This window comes from Bos grunniens, chromosome 4 (assembly GCF_055505025.1).
Source record: "Bos grunniens cultivar Pamir isolate PY7600 chromosome 4, Bosgru_T2T1.0, whole genome shotgun sequence".
In the NCBI taxonomy this organism is placed as follows: Eukaryota; Metazoa; Chordata; class Mammalia; order Artiodactyla; family Bovidae; genus Bos; species Bos grunniens.
In genome coordinates this window covers 22880743-22897642 of record NC_141168.1, presented here as the reverse complement: position 1 = coordinate 22897642, position 16900 = coordinate 22880743, and the positions used below count along the sequence as shown (strand labels likewise).

At 41.9% G+C, this 16900-nt stretch overlaps 1 protein-coding gene across 6 annotated transcripts in view; it reads left to right on the top strand.

Annotated features, from left to right (window-relative positions):
* Positions 1–16900, top strand: part of EXOC4 (exocyst complex component 4) — an 802504-nt gene that overhangs the window by 384726 nt on the left and 400878 nt on the right. The window contains exon 11 of one of the 6 annotated variants that reach the window (XM_086395582.1): positions 11208–11713. The exons of the other annotated variants lie outside the window; for them this stretch is intronic. Within the exon in view, the coding sequence (XP_086251708.1) occupies positions 11208–11370 (163 nt within the window). The 3' untranslated portion in view covers positions 11371–11713. Of the gene's footprint in view, positions 1–11207; positions 11714–16900 lie in introns of those variants that run through there. 6 annotated transcript variants of the gene reach the window in all.

Below are 16900 nucleotides of genomic sequence, written 5' to 3'. Positions count from 1 at the left end.
TATAGAGATTGCAGTCCTTAGAGCATCTCAGTTGCATTTAAGCCATTTAGAGGAAATGGAGCAAAGGGAAAGAGTAGAGAATGGGAGAGCGGAGTTAAAAAGAAAAGAATGACATGGATCCAGAGTGAAGGGGGAGCAGAGTGGGCAGAGTGGACAGGGTTCAAGGAGGAGGCATAGTTAAGAGAGAAGTCGATTCAAGGTAGCAGCTGATGAGGGAAAAGCAGCCCCAGGACCAGTGCCCCATTGTCTATTGGCCTCAGAGCAATCGACTGTTTTTATTTTTTTTAAATAGCATTTTGACTGTTTCTCCATTCTCTAAACTCTCATTCACTGTCTTCTTTTTCACTTGCAGATACAAAAATAAAAATAGCTTTTTTGACATTATCTTAAAAATTCACAGACCAGGCACTATATGAGAGTGGACCCTTTTTGGATTTAAATAGTAATCCTGCCTTTTCCCGTTTGAAAAGAAGAAAAAGAGTAAAAATCTTTCAGTTCAGTTCAGTTCAGTCGCTTAATCGTGTCCAACTCTTTGTGACCCCATGAATCGCAGCACGCCAGGCCTCCTGGTTCATCACGAACCCCTGGAGTTCACTCAAACTCATGTCCATCGAGTCAGTGATGCCATCCAGCCATCTCATCCTCCGTCGTCCCGTTCTCCACCTGCCCCCAATCCCTCCCAGCATCAGGGTCTTTTCCAGTGAGTCAACTCTTCGCATGAGGTGGCCAAAGTACTGCAGTTTCAGCTTTAGCATCATTCCTTTCAAAGAAATCCCAGGACTGATCTCCTTTAGAATGGACTGGTTGGATCTCCTTGCAGTCCAATGGATTCTCAAGGATCTTGTCCAACACCACAGGTCAAAAGCATCAATTCTTCAGCGCTCAGCTTTCTTCACAGTCCAACTCTCACATCCATACATGACCACAGGAAAAACCATAGCCTTGACTAGATGGACCTTTGTTGGCAAAGTAATATCTCTGCTTTTGACTATGCTATCTAGGTTGGTCATAACTTTCCTTCCAAGAAGTAAGCGTCTTTTAATTTCATGGCTGCAGTCACCATCTGCAGTGATTTTGGAGCCCAAAAAAACAAAGTCTGACACTATTTCCACTGTTTCCCCTCTATTTCCCTTGAAGTGATGGGACCAGATGCCATGATCTTCGTTTTCTGAGTGTTGAGCTTTGAGCCAACCCTTTCACTCTCCTCTTTTACTTTCATCAAAAATCTTTAGGCAGAGAGATGTGACGAATCTAAAACTATAAATAACAGTGCTCACTCTTTTCTAATTTTCTGATTGTAGTACATTTGAGGAAGAGAGTAAAATGAGTAAACAAGTGAGACTGTCCTTTAAGAGGTGAAACCTTGAAGCTGTGCATTTTCATCCATGGACCAGCTGTATGTAGTGTTTTCTATGTACAATCCAGATTTCAATGGGCCTGAGTGTATCTTCTAATGCAACTTCAGAGAGGAAGGAAAACAGTAATATGAACAATAAGAATGTTTTATGTTGTAGGTAGATATTATATTTTCAGATTCTTCATTACATGAAGTATGTTTGGCATCCAACACCTTAACCAGCTTTCAGAACTTTCTTTTCTAAAGGCCAAGGCAAGCCTGTGCAATTTACCAGGATCGAGTGTTCCTCAATGTGTTTGTCTAACACAGCTAGAAAATGCCCACTATACCAGCACACCCTTTTGGTTGTAGAATTGTGGCTCAGGTTGTTTTCGATGGGCTGACAGGGTTGCTCTGCGCTATTTTTGTACTGTTTTTTATTTGCACACAAGCACAGCAGTTCATTTACCTTTTCGAACTTTTGTTCCTCTCTGTCAGGTTAACAGGACAAATAACCTTGTTTAATCGTTTTCTTCCCCACCCACTCTCAGAGTCGTCAGCTCTGCAAACATCCCCTCATTGCTTGTAAACTCTCTAAAGCTCAGCAAATACCTTTCTGTGTGTAGCTGAATTTTCTTCCCTGCACAGCTCCACTTTCTTCCGACCAGAAGGGAGCCTAACTTTCTGAACCCTCTTCTGTTGTCAGTCTCCCAAGAACTTCTCTGTTTCTAAATTGCACAGAACTTGAAGTGAACAGACTAGGAATATGTGAGGGCGGGGTGCTCTCTGTTCAGAGCTCTCACCTTTGTGCTGGCCTGGGGAAAGAGTAAAGGCGTCAGAGTGCCCTGGGCAGTGTTGAGCCAGGGTGACTAGTAGGTAATTAAGAAACCTCGTTGGGAAAGATACAGGCAGTCAGGGAAGAAATGAATTTCCTCATAGATAACATGTCCTCCCTCCTTGGGGACTCATGAAATAGGGTTTCTAATATATGGAAGTTTTTTCCTAATAAGAAATCGAATAGTGCACCGGGTGATCTCTGTCATTCAGCACTGGTTCTGTGAATGCGTGAATAAGGGTTTGTAAAAATCAGTCCTGCATGAGAGAATATGCCTTAGTAGGAAGTTAAAGGAGTGCCTTAAATTCATTAAAAGTCTGAGAGCTGTAAGTTTAACCCTGAAGGCAGAAATACTGTTGAGATTCAGGTGTTAGAGTCAAACCATCAAAGTTCCATTCCCATTGTAGTTACTGAGTGTTGATAAGTCTCAGTTTTTTTCATCTGTAAAATAGGAATAATGCCATTAGCTTAGTGGCATTGTCAGACAATGAGCCAAGTTAGTTAGCTAAATGACTTAGAATTGTACTTGAAACACAGTAAAGTCTGGGTATACGATATTTGTAGAGATTGTTGTGACAGAAACTGAAAATGGATAGTTTAAATGAGTTACTTTTTTAGATGTTCTGAACGGCCTTAGCATTTGGGGGTGTTATTGATAAAGCACACTGAGATGGTGTAAGGAGAACGTGTGGATAATCTGCCCATAATAGGTGTAGAATATCTGTCCTCATATCTCTCTGCTGGGCTCAGCAACTCTTTCCTTTTCCTGTTTCTTTGGGCTCATTCATAGTAAACTCATAAGAAAAATGGCTCCTATATTGATGTATGGAAGAACTGGGAGAACATTTGCTCACACTTAAATTATTAAGGGCTGATTTTTAAGCTTTCAGTTCAGTTCAGTCACTCAGTCGTGTCCGACTCTTTGCCACCCCATGGACTGCAACATGCCAGGCCTCCCTCCCAACAACAACTCCTGGAGTTTACTCAAACTTATGTCCATTGAGTCGGTGATGCCATCCAACCGTCTCATCCTCTGTCGTCCCCTTCTCCTCCTGCCTTCAGTCTTTCCCAGAATCAGGGTCTTTCAAATGAGTCAGTTCTTCACATCAGGTGCCCAAAGTATTGGAGTTTCAGCTTCACCATCAGTCCTTTAGTGACAAAAGTAACATTTGGTGGGACTTCCATACTAACGCATGGAATATGCCATTTTCTTTTCTGCCTATGCAAAGACAAGAGTGCAATTGGAGACTGGAAGAAATAGAAGAGTATCCAAAGTATGTAACTAAAATAGAATTATTTTTAAATTCTAAATACATATACTGAATAGGTAACAATATGCAATACAAATGCAAAAAAAAAAAAAAAACCCCACTCTACTAAACTGATGAATGACCTGTTAAATAATGGTGCAAATGGAATGACGTGGGAGATCCGTGTGTTACACTAGCTCTCTAAGTGGTTCCCATGCACGCCCTGAAGATTGTAACCTACTAGGGTCATTTGGTCTCACTGACTTCCCATTTAGCACAATATTAAGTAAAGCTGCAGTCACTTTCCTGTTCTTTTTACTGTATGAGCTTTCTGCAACTCTGCTTCCTGAGAAACCCTCTTTGCTTTACTTTAAATGGAAAAATGGCCATTTAGCGCTTGTTGGCTGTTGTTCGGTTGCTAAGTCATGTCTGACTCTTCGCAACCCCATGGACTGTAGCACTTCAGGCTTCCCTGTCCTTCACTGTCTCCCAGAGTTTGTTCAAACTTACGTCCATTGAGTCAGTGATGCCATCGAACTGTCTCATCCCCTGTTGCCCCCATTTAGCAGCCTTCATTTACATGGGTTTTTCCAGAAATAAGTAAGGTGTGACTGAACTGTCTTCCTCTCTGCATAAGTCTTCTTTCCCTAGCATCTTTCTCAAAAACTCAAGAAGCCTGACACCCGTCTACTACTCACCTTCAGTATCATGTAGTTAATAACATGCTTTCCCCTTTCCAATCAGAAGGTTTGTTACTGCCCTTGGGCAATATGTTCAGCACTCATAGCCTGAATGTTCAAAACGAGGTAAAAAAAAGACTGAAACTTCTGCGCATGTTTTCATTAACTTTTTTCACAGCCTTGAATTGATTGCTTCCCTTCCCCCAGAGCATACCCGGTGTGACCCTGATTCAGTGTGGTTTAATCAATAGACTGCAGAATGACTCATTTGTTTCCAGTTATTTCTTTACAGAATATTTTCCAAGCAAAGGTGAATATGGGAAAACTACTGCCTGTGAGCAAGAGTGAAGGGAAACACGGAGTCGGAGACAGACGGCTCTGTGCTTGTGTTTACTGCAATAATTTTTTAAAGAGAATAAAAGGTGGAGAGGAAGAATGGCCGTAAAGATGCCTCTCCCTCTAAGACAATGTTTCTGCCACACTGTACGAAAGACCTCTTGATAACAGGCGTGTAGCACTTTAACGCCCATTGTTATTGTTTGTACTGATCTCTTAAAGCCATGGAAAAGATAAATTCCCTACTGAATGGATCTGGTGGAACTCTGCAAATTTTCAAAGCATCCAATCAGAAGAATATTAAACCTTTGAGGGCAGTTTAGTATTTTCCTTTTTCTCTTTTCTTCCTCTCTTGGTTCTCTCTGATGATTTTATGGGAGACCTAGTGCCAGTTTTAGTCTTTGGGGATACACAAGTGCAGTGCAGAAGGGTGGGTGAGCGGGGTGGTGCTGTCCCCTGCAGAAGTCAGCCATACGCCTGCAGGGAGGGAACGGCATGATTCATTTTTTATTTTTTTTATTTTATTTTATTTTTTAAACTTATTCCTTTATTTTTTAAAGCCCCTGCCGTGTCCCAGCTACTTTTCACATCCAGTCTTAATTCTCAGAGCAGTCATTTGATTTGAAAAATCAGGAATCTGAGAAAGAGGCAGAGTAATTAGCTCAAGGTCATCGAACACAGTACCGTGTGGTGAATTAGAGATTTGAGCTCACATTTTGCCTGGCATGAAATTTCTTTTGCTTCCCAGCTCACCACTCAAGCCAGCCAGGGTATGTGCTGTTGCTTAGGAGAGGGACCTAAGAGAACTGCAAGACAAAGGGCTCAGCAGCGTCCCAGAGAGGGAGAATGGAGCTCGGCCCGAGGCCACAAGTGTATTCTCGTCTCTGCGGCTCTGTGTCTGCAGAGCAGTTGTGGCCTCAATGAGTAGGGCACTGGGAATTACTACTTTAAGAGATGCTGCTGGAGAGAAAGAAACACAAAATCACCGGGAACCATAGACACATCTCACTGTGTTTGGTCATTGAGCCAGCCAGGAGGAATTATATACAGTTTCCTAACTACCTCCAAAACCTGAGCCATGGTGGTATTCTACCCCCTTCTTCTGGGAAAAAGTAAAAAGATGATGGCTACAAAGAATGCAGAAAGCTCACACAGAAGTGGTAAAATACACATTTTACAGGCCCTCTGGATATATTTTATTCGCTGTTTATGGTTAGGCACTATATATTTGTGAAGCAAAAGACAATTTTGATGGCAGTGAGAAGTTATATTTCAAGGTAGATTATTGGACAGTTTATGTTCTGACAAATAGGATTCATTAAAAAGTATGCCGTGAGCTACCTGGTCAGCAGGAGTTTGATGTGACCACATAACTTTAGAAAGTTCTTACAGGTGAAAACGGTACAGGTATAGGTTCAAAGTGTTCCTGTTTGTATTACCTCCAAAACAATTCTTAGAATAAGAGAATTAGATATTTGCAATAGAAATGATTTGTTACTTGAAAGATATTAAAATATGCAAGTTTTTTAGAAAAAGAAAATGCCTTGGAAACAAGGGGTTCTGACTATCCAGATGACAATTTCTGGACCAGTGGTTCTTGACAACAGATGTTTCTGTGTTAGTCACTCAGTCATGTCTGACTCTTTAATACCCCATGGACTGTAGCCCTTCAGGCTCCCCTGTCCATGGAATTCTCTAGGCAAGAATACTGGAGTGGGTTGCCATTCCCTGTTCCAGGGGATCTTCCCCACTGAGGGATCTCACCACCCAGGTCTCCTGCATTGCAGGCAGATTCTTTACCATCTGAGCCACCAAGACATACAGATGATTCTTGACAAGGATGGGGATGATTAAGTAAATGTACTGTGTTATCGATACAAGCTATGCAAATGAAACTTTGATTTAAGATAATAGTTTTTGAATCTTCCCTGGTGGCTCAGATGGTAAAGAGTCTGCCTGCAATGCGGGACACCTGGATTCAGTCCCTGGGTCAGGAAGATTTCCTGGAGAAGGGAATAGCAACTCACTCCAGTATTCTTGCCTGTAAAATCCTATGGATGGAGGATCCTGGAGGGCCCCAATCCATGGCATTGCAAAGAGTCAGACACGACTGAGCAACTAACACACACAAGAGTACCTAAAGCCAACTTAACTTTTGGCTTCCCTAGTAGCTCATCCAGTAAAGCATCCGCCTACAATTCAGGAGACCCAGGTTCGATCCCTGGGTTGGGAAGATCTTCTGGAGAAGGATATGGTAACCCACTCCAGTATTCTTGCCCAGAGAATTTCATGGACAGTGGAGCCTTGTGGGCTACAGCCCATGAGGTCGCAAAGAGTTGGACTCAGCTGAGTGACTAACACACACACAGTAGTTTTGAACATTTTTTTAGCAAATGAGAGCCTGTGTGATACTTCCTTCATTTCTTTGTCCCATTCCTTCTCACCTCCAAAATAAATTCATTAAGCACATATATAAAACAAAGGTAGAACAAAGTAACAGGATGTCTTCCTCACTGAGAACAGCAAAACAATACCAGAATTTTTTTTTTTTTAATCTTGCTCAGAGAGACTTACTAAAAACAAGTAGATATAAGATGGCATCAAGTGATGTGCTAAATGGACTCTATCTAGAGTGAGATTTCCTATGCTTTTTACTGAGATCTCAAAACATTTCACAGATTCACGCTTGAGTCTCATAAATAAAACATGACATGTGTAAGGCTAATAATTTCCTTTGTGAGGAGGGCAGTGATAGAGAAACTGAAATCGAAACAGAGATAGCATGGGACAAGTATAACCCTCAGTTTTTCATTTCTGTGTCTTCTCTCCTGATCCCTGCTTTCCCTGCTCGTCAGAACAAAGTGCTACCACTATGGTGACCAGCTGCTTTGACTTGTTACTAAAGCTGTCTATAGTATTTGATGTGGTTAATCGATGCCTCCTCCTCAGAAGACTCTCTCGGGCTGGCTCCCAGGACAGTATCTGTATTCTTCTCACCTCACCAGCTCCTCATGAGTTTCTTCCTTGCCTCCCTGACCTCTTAGCCTATGGTACCCAGGCTTTCGTCCTTGGCCACCTTCTCTTTTTTGCTCTACGCGTATGTCTCTTGTGGATCTCACTTTGTCGTAGGAATTGAAATACTATCTCAAGCTGTGGACTCCCAAATTTATATCTCCAGCTTGCACTACTCCAATGAACTCAGCCTTATTATGTTTTTAGCTTTCTTGACATTTCTGTTTGTGTGTCGTATGGGAATTCCAACTTCAAAATGTCCAGAACTGAGATCCCAACATTTCACACCATCTGTTCACCAACTGCCACCCCGTAGTCTTCCCCACTTCGATAAATGGCACTGCTAGTCTTCCAGTTGTTCAGGCCAAAGATCCAGGAGTCATCTCTCTCACATCCAGAAGCAATCCATCAGCATATCCTACTAGTTTTTCCAAAAATTACCCGGAACCTAATCATTGCTCAACCCCATTGTGAGTCCTAGCCTGGTCTGTGCCACCATCATCTCTTGCTGAGATTAGTGAATTAGGCTCTTATCTGGTCTCATGCTTGATCTCTTGCTCTCCTGCCTTTTAGCCATAGTGATCCTGTTAGAATGTAAGTTGTGTCATATAAACCTTTTGGCTCAAAACTCTCCAATAGCAACTCATGCTGAGTAAAAACCAGAATTCTTTACAATGTTTGAAAAGACCCAACTTATCCTTGAGCAATTGAACAGTAGCACATTTATTCTCTGTTCCTCCACTGGCCATACGTGCGAGTCACCACCTTCATACCTCTGGAGCTCTTCTCAGATGTTACTGTCTCAGTGAAGCCCTGCCGGGCTATCCTGTTTGAACTTGTACTATGTTTTACTTTTTGCTCTTCCCTAGTTGCTGTCTATGGACTGTATCTTTCATCTGTTTTATTGCCTGTCTCCTCCCACTAAGAACGTCAGTGGCACAAGAGCAAGGATTTTTGTCTCTTTTGTTCATTGTTACTTCCCTGTCATCTAGAAATCGGGCCTGGCACATCCCTAGGCCCTCAGTGACTTCTGTTGAAATGAATAAATGAAGTTTCAGAACCTGAAACAGAGTTATGGAATAAGACTATGTAAATAAACATGTGTCTGTGAATACAGTTTTTCTCCTGGTTTCTGAGCTCTAGTCCTAAGATGACAATTTCCTGTGTCTGAACAAAGGTGCCTCTGAGTACCCAGATCTTTATCCTTGTGAACAGCCATTGCCTATTAGAGCCAATGCGATGGGAGAAGGGCATATTACCATCTCCATTTCTGTAAAATCCCTTTGGCCCAGAATGGTTTCAAAAATGCTACCCCAGAAAGGCAGACAAATCCAGAGACCTTAGTAGTTTCCCTTAGCCTCTGATGCATTAGCCAGAGATAAATCTATGCAGAGTTCACTAAAGGGAACAGACAACTGCATTAAGCTGTGTAATGATGAACACTAATGGCGTGTGACACAATGGGTCTCTGTAGGCTCAGCTGCCATGCAAGTTGGGGGTTTTTCCTTCTGTTTTATAATGGTCATGAAAAAAGCAAAACCAAACCATAACCAAAGATGGGAAGAAACAACCTGCAGGCCAAGTTCAAGGTGATTTTCATGGTGTCTTTGTTTTTCCTTTTTGTAAGTATATACATCTCGAGTGTAAAAGGTACATATGCTATCGTGGAGTGATGGAGGACTCTGCTCCATTAAATAGAAATGTACTGCCCTTTATTCCCAATAGCAACCTGATATTGTTCATCCGTTTCCTTTTCCAAGGCATATGCATTATCATGCAGATTGTTAAATTGAGTTCTTTAGCTGCTTGTTATTTTACTCATCAGCACTTAGACTTTTATCATAGTGATCCGTGCTGGTTGATTTCATTTTCTGTGCATTTCCTTCCCATCCCTAATTTAAGTGAGGAGCTTGTTTCTTTATGTGTCTTTCTCCTCCCCTTTGCAGTTTCACATGGCTAGCCTAGTGATCCTGGGATAAATTAGTTGACTTTTTTCTATTGCACATGATTCTTGTGAGGATCAAATACCTATGGATAAATACGCTTTATAAACTACTGTAAATAGTTAAATTGATGATACCAGTGTGGATATTAGACCAGTTGATCTCCAAGATGTTTTTTAATTATAGAACTAAATTTATTCTAAAATTTCCCAAAGCAGTGTTTCTCGTACATTCTACAAATTTAGGTAATGGGATACATGAATGTCTTAGGTTCAACTCTTAGAAACCATAGGTTTTACATATATACATCATATTGAGTAGTCGGGCCTGATCTAAGACTTAAAAAAGAAAAAAATATGCAGAATGTCAGTGTGACCTACACATCCTATATTTTCGGCATGTGCCTCTCAGATATTCAGAACACATTTTACTCTCCTGCAGAATTATTTGACAGCAAGTTTTGTTCTTCACCTCTGTCTCTCCATGGATGATCTACCAAAAAATAGCACCTCCACTTGTTACTAAATAAAACCCCAGTATGGCTCTTCTATAAATCCAGTTTTATTACCTACTTCCAAAGTAATTTCTGACAATCCAGCCAGAACCCTTACTTTTTGTTTGTCATATTTAGGCTCGATTCTTGAAAAAGAAGGCTAGCTCTAATTTTAGCCTAAGAAGAAAAGATTACAAGGCCTATTTCAAGACCTTGGTTTTGCGTACCTGATGTTTGTAAATTCTAGGAATCCATTTTATTTTTTTTAAATAAGCGTTTCTGTTCTTATTTTCAGTGCCAATTTGTTTCCTTCAGCTTTCCCACATGCATGACTTTTATAGCCCCATATAAAGCAGAGTGCTCTACCATATTGATTTAATGGTATGTTTCAATAAATTTCCCCTGTTACAGTGCTTGCTCCACACCAGGCAGCCAAGTGGGGGAACAGACGGATGTGCTGGTTAACTAATTTTCAAAGAGAAAAAATTTCATTTTCTCCATTCTTGAATGTCATAGCTGTCCTGCCAATGACCTGATACTGAGATGTATTAGGTTCTCCCTGACATATGTTACAGGAAGTAGTGACCTGACCTTTTAAAAATTTTATTAACATTTATAAATTTGTTTTAGTGTATTATGGTGGAAGCAATGATTTTTCTTCAGAATGGATTGGGGTGACTGGTGAACAGATTGATAGCTGTGTCATATATTAAGCTGGTGGACATTTTGTAGGGTAGATAGATGCTATCTTTTTCCCTCTCTCGTCTCCTCCTACCTTTCAGGCTTCTGCTGATGGGGATGGTAATATGTAAAGGTTTTCTTTAAAGCATTTTACAAGCAACCGAATGATTACTGAGACCCTTTATGTAGCTGGTCAGATTTTGGTGATCGCTTAATGAAACGGTGAGGCCCGGATAGTCACCCGGCCTTTCATTCAGCCGTTCCTCAGTGCCTAATGTATTCCATGTGCTCTGCGAGTCACTAGGGATATAAAGTGGTGGCCTCAGTCCCTGTCCTCAAGTAATTTACAAACGGATGGGTTAAGAACCGATGGAAAACCATCAAGATCCTAATTAAAGTTTTCTTTTTCTTTTTTTCTTGTCTCAACTCTTGTGTTCAAAACCTTGACCTATACCTAAAAATTCTTCTAAACTCATATCTTGATTCTTCCTAGGAACTAATTTCATTTATACATAGTGTTTGGGTAAAAAATATTTGTCGTAGATTAAGAAAGGAAATCTTGATTAATGTTAACTATTGGAACTTAGCTATAGCCAGTATTATTGACTTAGCAATTCTCATCTTTCTCTCCATGCCCTAAGAGACCGAGCAGTGTGTGGTTTTATAAAAAGGACACCTCTCCCAGGACAGGAAACAGACGAGCTGGCACGTTGCCTTTCTAACCTGTTTACCGCAATAGCAGTTGTGATGGTGATGGTGATCGACACTCCCATCTATCATCTGCCTTTTCCCAGATGCTTCTGAAACATAAATTAAGCCTCCTAACTCCTCAGTGAGTATGGATTGCTGTTTTATTTTACAGTAAATATTTGGTTATTTTATAGACAGGGAAATTGAGGCATTGGGAACCTAAGTGGCTAGATAAATAAGTTATGGATACTGCTGGGAAACGTCAGCTAATGTTTATTGAGCCCGTGTGGAGCATGTGCTTTCATAAGCCCTGTGCAGTGTGTTTTGTTTCCGGCTTTCCCGCTTACTGCCTAAGGAAACAGAGAAGGCAATTGCACTCCAGTACTCTTACCTGGAAAATCCCATGAATGGAGGAGCCTGGTAGGCTGCAGTCCATGGGGTCGCGAAGAGTCGGACACGACTGAGCGACTTCACTTTCACTTTTCACTTCCATGCATTGGAGAAGGAAATGGCAACCCACTCCAGTGTTCTTGCCTGGAGAATCCCAGGGACGGGGGAGCCTGGTGGGCTGCCGTCTATGGGGTCGCACAGAGTAGGACATGACTGAAGCAACTTAGCAGCAGCAGCAGCCTAAGAAAAGGGTTCCATGGAACTTATTGGCTCGATTTTATCCGTCTTCATGGAAACTGTTGTTTTGTGGCTGTACGTTTTACTTTTCCACTTGCATTTTCTTAATACTTTTTACTTTAGCTAGCCAAGGACCTAATAAAAAGCATTTGCCATATTTCCAGGCTCCAGGCTTTTCCAGTTTTTCAAAAAAAAAAAAAGTGAACATTGTCATGTATCAGGTACTGTGCTAAGGGCCAAGGCTAGAAAGGTGAATTAAGACACAGTTCTTGTTCTAAGAAGCTCTATTCTAGTTGATCCTTTCTAGTACCATACACATGTAATATACTTGTTGTTCGCTTGATTTTAAAATGAAGAACTGTTTATTGTGGAACTTTTCAGAGCTTTACTAGAAAGGGTTTGTTGTGAATTTCCAGAGGCAAATAGCGTATGCAGCCTTGTCTAAGCTGATGGAAACGATAAATCCGTTACTTAAGAAGTATGTTTTAGAGTAGGTATTCTTTAGGACACATTTTAAAGAACTAATGACATGGCCATTTTTCACCCTCCGCTTGCCAGACAGTGCTCGAAGTGAGCAAGGGCAGGCAATCCAGCTTTCCCTGAACAGCTGTTGGGGATGTAATTGAGTTACTCTTTAAAGCTGTTTTCTCCCCCAAATTGAGTAGCAGCCTGTGAAAGAGAAGCAAACCGCCTCCCCACTGCTTACACTTAGGCTGTCTCCAGAAGGTATTTTTGTCCATGAGATCGACTCTTAAAAGATTAGCAGTCCCCTCATTTAGATCCTATATTCAACTTGAGAGGAGACTGAAGCTGGTTTACAAAGGCTTTGTGACTGACCTACGATAACAGAACTAGTTAAAAGCATAGCCTGGGAAAAAGCAAAAGCAAAACACATCTCCTGAGTCTACCATTACACCACACTGTGCCTCGGATGATATCTGATTAGAAGTGTTCTTCTTCAAATGCTTGAATCCCCAACAACTGGTGCATTTGGAACAAACTCCTGAATAACTAGACTTTACAATCAAATAGGCTAAACATAGTCTTTACTATCAAACTTTTTTAAAATTTTTTCCCACAAAATTCCTGAATAAGCCAACTATTTGTCTTTTACTTTATAGTTTTCTCATCTCACGTGCTTCTTATTCCATCGTAGTGTTTAGAGTGTTTTACCTAAATAACCATGTCATGTTGTAGGCAGTGATGAGCCTCTTCCTCCCACCTCCACAAATAAATACTATAGTGACTCACTATTAAAATCTGATGCTCTACAGAAGCCCTGGGTAGGTTATTCTGAATGGTTTTATGTCAGAGAAAGTGCAATAAATGTAGGGAGGGGAATATAACACATTAAATGTATGAGTGGAAAATAAGTTATAAGAAGGCCTTGCTTTTATCATGAATGCGTTTCAGAAGTGCCATATAAGTCAAATAAAAACACTAAAAGTTGTATAATGGACTGTGGGCACCTGTAGGTCATGTTCATGATTACTTGCCAAATGGCCGGCCTGTTTTCTGTGGTTTTTCTATTACAAGGTACTCGGTAGCATCATAACAGAATATAGTTTCATACTTGTGTGTAGGTTATAGTCCATCCATCTGATTCATTTGTTCTTCAGTTGTTTGTAGCTCAGAATGCGTTTCCTCATGGAAATCCTATTTGGTACAAACCAACACGAAACCGTTTTTTCCATAGTATATCTGTAGTCTTACCATAACTTTCTCATATTTGACTTAAATATAAGCATGTGTCCTGGAAATGGATTTAGAGTCGCGCTGGAGATTCTAGGAGCACATCTCTTCCTTTTGAAACCTGGCAGTGGAGTCAGAAGTCATATGTAGTATTGCTGTTTATTTACTCAGTTGTGTCCAACCTTTCTCAGCCCCATGGACTGTAGCCCATTAGGCTCCTCTGTCCATGAGATTTGTCAGGTAAGAATACTGGAGTGGGTTGTCATTTCCTCCTCTAGGGGATCTTCGTGACCCAGGGATCGAACCTTCTTCTCCTGCTTGTCAGGCAGATTCTTAATCACTGAGCCACCAGGGAAGCCCTCATATAGCGTCGTAAAGAAAGAAAGTGAAAGTGAAAGTTGCTCAGTTGTGTCTGACTCTTTGCAACCCCATGGACTATATACAGTCCATGGAATCCTCCAGGCCAGAATACTGGAGTGGGTAGCCTTTCCCTCCTCCATGGCATCTTCCCCATCCAGGGATCGAACCCAGGTCTCCTGCATTGGAGGCAGATTCTTTGCCAGCCGAGCCACAAGGAAAGCCCAAGAATACTGGAGTGGGTAGCCTGTCCCTTCTCAAAAGGATCTTCCTGACCCAGGAATTGAAACTGAGTCCCCTGCATTGCAGGCAGATTCTTTAGAGCTAGTGTTGGGATATGGTAAATAGAAAGAAATGTGTAGATCGTCCAGGCCAGCTTTTATATTTTAGAGATGAAGGACAAAATCCCCAACATGCCCTCATTGTTACTGAGGCCTCGGGCAGAGTCTTCTGGAGTCACTGGTGTGAGGAGTAGGGTGTGACCTGGATCTGACAGTTCTGGGGTGAGGCGTGGGAAACTGAAGTAGTGGTGGGGGTCTGGGTTTGGGAGGGAATATGTGAGACCCTTCTTGATAGGCACCAAGGAATTGTTCTCTATTTTTGCCTCCCTTTGTACCCCACTCCTTACTCTGGCCCTTCCTAGTTATTAAGGAATGTCAGGTGAAGCCCTTTTCTTTGGGTAAGAGAGCATTCATCTTTTTCTTCCCCATTGGCACTGTCATGAGTCAATACAGATTTTCCCCCCTTACCCATTGAAGCTATGGCTAGAGGGAAGAGGTGAGGAGCAAACTCAATTTGTTCTGGCTGGGTACATAGTCTGCAGTGGCTCATGGGGGTGCAACAGGATGTTTCTGGCAGTTGGTGAGGAAGAGAAGCTTCTGTGGCCCCCAGCTGGGGGTGTAGGTAACCAGACTGCCTGACTACCTGGTGTAGGTAACAGGGCCGGATTTCCACATCACAGTGCCTGGGGAAGCTGGTTTGGGGAGATAGGTTAATATGAGATGTAGAGAGAAAAACAATGCTAACTTTCTGGCTGGGCCGGGGCTCCTGTATGCCTGTGTGGGTGGAAGGGTGAAGCAGAGCTCTCAGTGCTGTTCTGATGAATCGGCATCTACGATACAGGGACAAGTCCTGGACAATCTGGTGTGGAAAATTGGATTTTAGGAAACAAACATATAAACCCCACACTGAATCAAGAACCATGATCATTGAATGGGCCAATGGTGTTGGACTCACAAGAAGGATATTCCTTCACCCTGCATCTTCTAAATATTTTTATTTTTAAAATATAGAAATTTCCAGTAGCATGTCATTGTGTATGTTTGAGGTAAAAGAGGATGGTTGAAAAGAGAAGGAGGCTAGAGGGACTGACACGAAATACAGTTCTCCAGAGGGGTCTGAGGAGAATGTCGCGAGTGTGTCTTGATTCACTGCAGCTTCTTGAAGGCCGAGAGAGGACATTCTCATTTCTGAGAAACACCTACAAGGACTCTGGAGAATGTTCTTTCCCTCACTATGTTTGCACATGGAAATATTTTCATATAGGTTGTAGAGTTTTGTTTTGTTTTTTATCTAACTTGGCTTTGTAATGAGATTGGAGGAGGGAAGCAGTTAGGAAGCTCATTTTATATTTAAGACTGCAGTCTGTGATGAAATTTTCATAATTTTCTGGAGGTTAGTTATCTCAACTTTTGGAAGTACGGTTCACGGTTGGTTTAGGGCTCCCCCGGTAGCTTAGATGGTAAAGAATCTGCCTTCAATGTGGGAGACCTCGGTTCTATCCCTGGGTTGGGAAGATCCCCTGGAAAAGGGAATGGCTCCCTGCTCCAGTATTCTGGCCTGGAGAATTCCACGGACAGAGGAGCCTAGTGGGCTACAGTCCATGGGGTCCCGAAGAGTCGGACGCTACTGAGAAGCTTTCACTTGACGCACTCACGTTAGTGATGAGCATTACGTTGCCAGTAAGTGGTTGGGGTGGATGCTTGTTTGTGATCTTAGTGTCTGGTTCAAAAGGTGGTTCCTACCTTGCTATCAATACTTGAAACACTGCCCTCAGTGGCTGTATTAATTTCCCATGGTCTTTGGAGTCACATTTAGGTTGAGATTCTCGCCTTGTGAGCTTTGTGACTTCAGGCGAATTCTTTAATCACCTGAACTTGTTTCCTCGCCTGTAATGCGGGGCAAGTAACAACTGGCCGGCAGTGGTGTTCTAAGTGTCGGCTTAAAGTGATCTACGGGAAAGGTCCTGGCATTTACTGGCTGCCCAGCGAATGTCTGGTTTGTTTGAGTGTGATTCCATTTCTGACTGTATGCTGCAGGTCAGTCGCTAACAAGCAGATAGGGAAACAGCAGCACAGTCTGGCTGGAGGGGATTTGCTGAGCCACTCAACTTGCAAGACTGCTTTGTCTCTGCCAGGAACAGGAACCCCTGGAATTTCCTTCTTTTCTTCCTGGATTCTCTAACTCTCCCTTCCTTCTGCATGTGTAACTCATTACTAGTGGGCTGCTCCTCTTGCATGTTTGTTTGTGCCTGAATCTCTCTATTTTTGAATAGTATTTGCCTGATTGAGGTCATCTCAGCTGGTGGACTGAGTTAATAGATCTGGCAAATTTTCTTTTTCTACATCCCTATGTTAGGGCATGTATCATAATGATGTAATTTTTGGTTTATATTTAGCAGATATTTACCTAGCTCCTATTATGTTACAAGCAATGGAAAAAATAAAGTCTCTGCTCTCATGTAATTTATATTCCAATGGGAGGAGTCAGACAATAAGCCAGTATAAAATACGTCGGGTATAGTATGTATTGTGAAGGAAAATAAAGCAGGGTGCTCAGAGAGCATGTTCAAGCCAAGACTGAAATGAAGTTCAGGAGCAAACCATGAGATATCTGGGAGAAAAGGAAAAAGTAAGCACAAAAACCTCAAAACCAGAATAGCAGAAGACAAGTGAGCAAGGATGTCAAA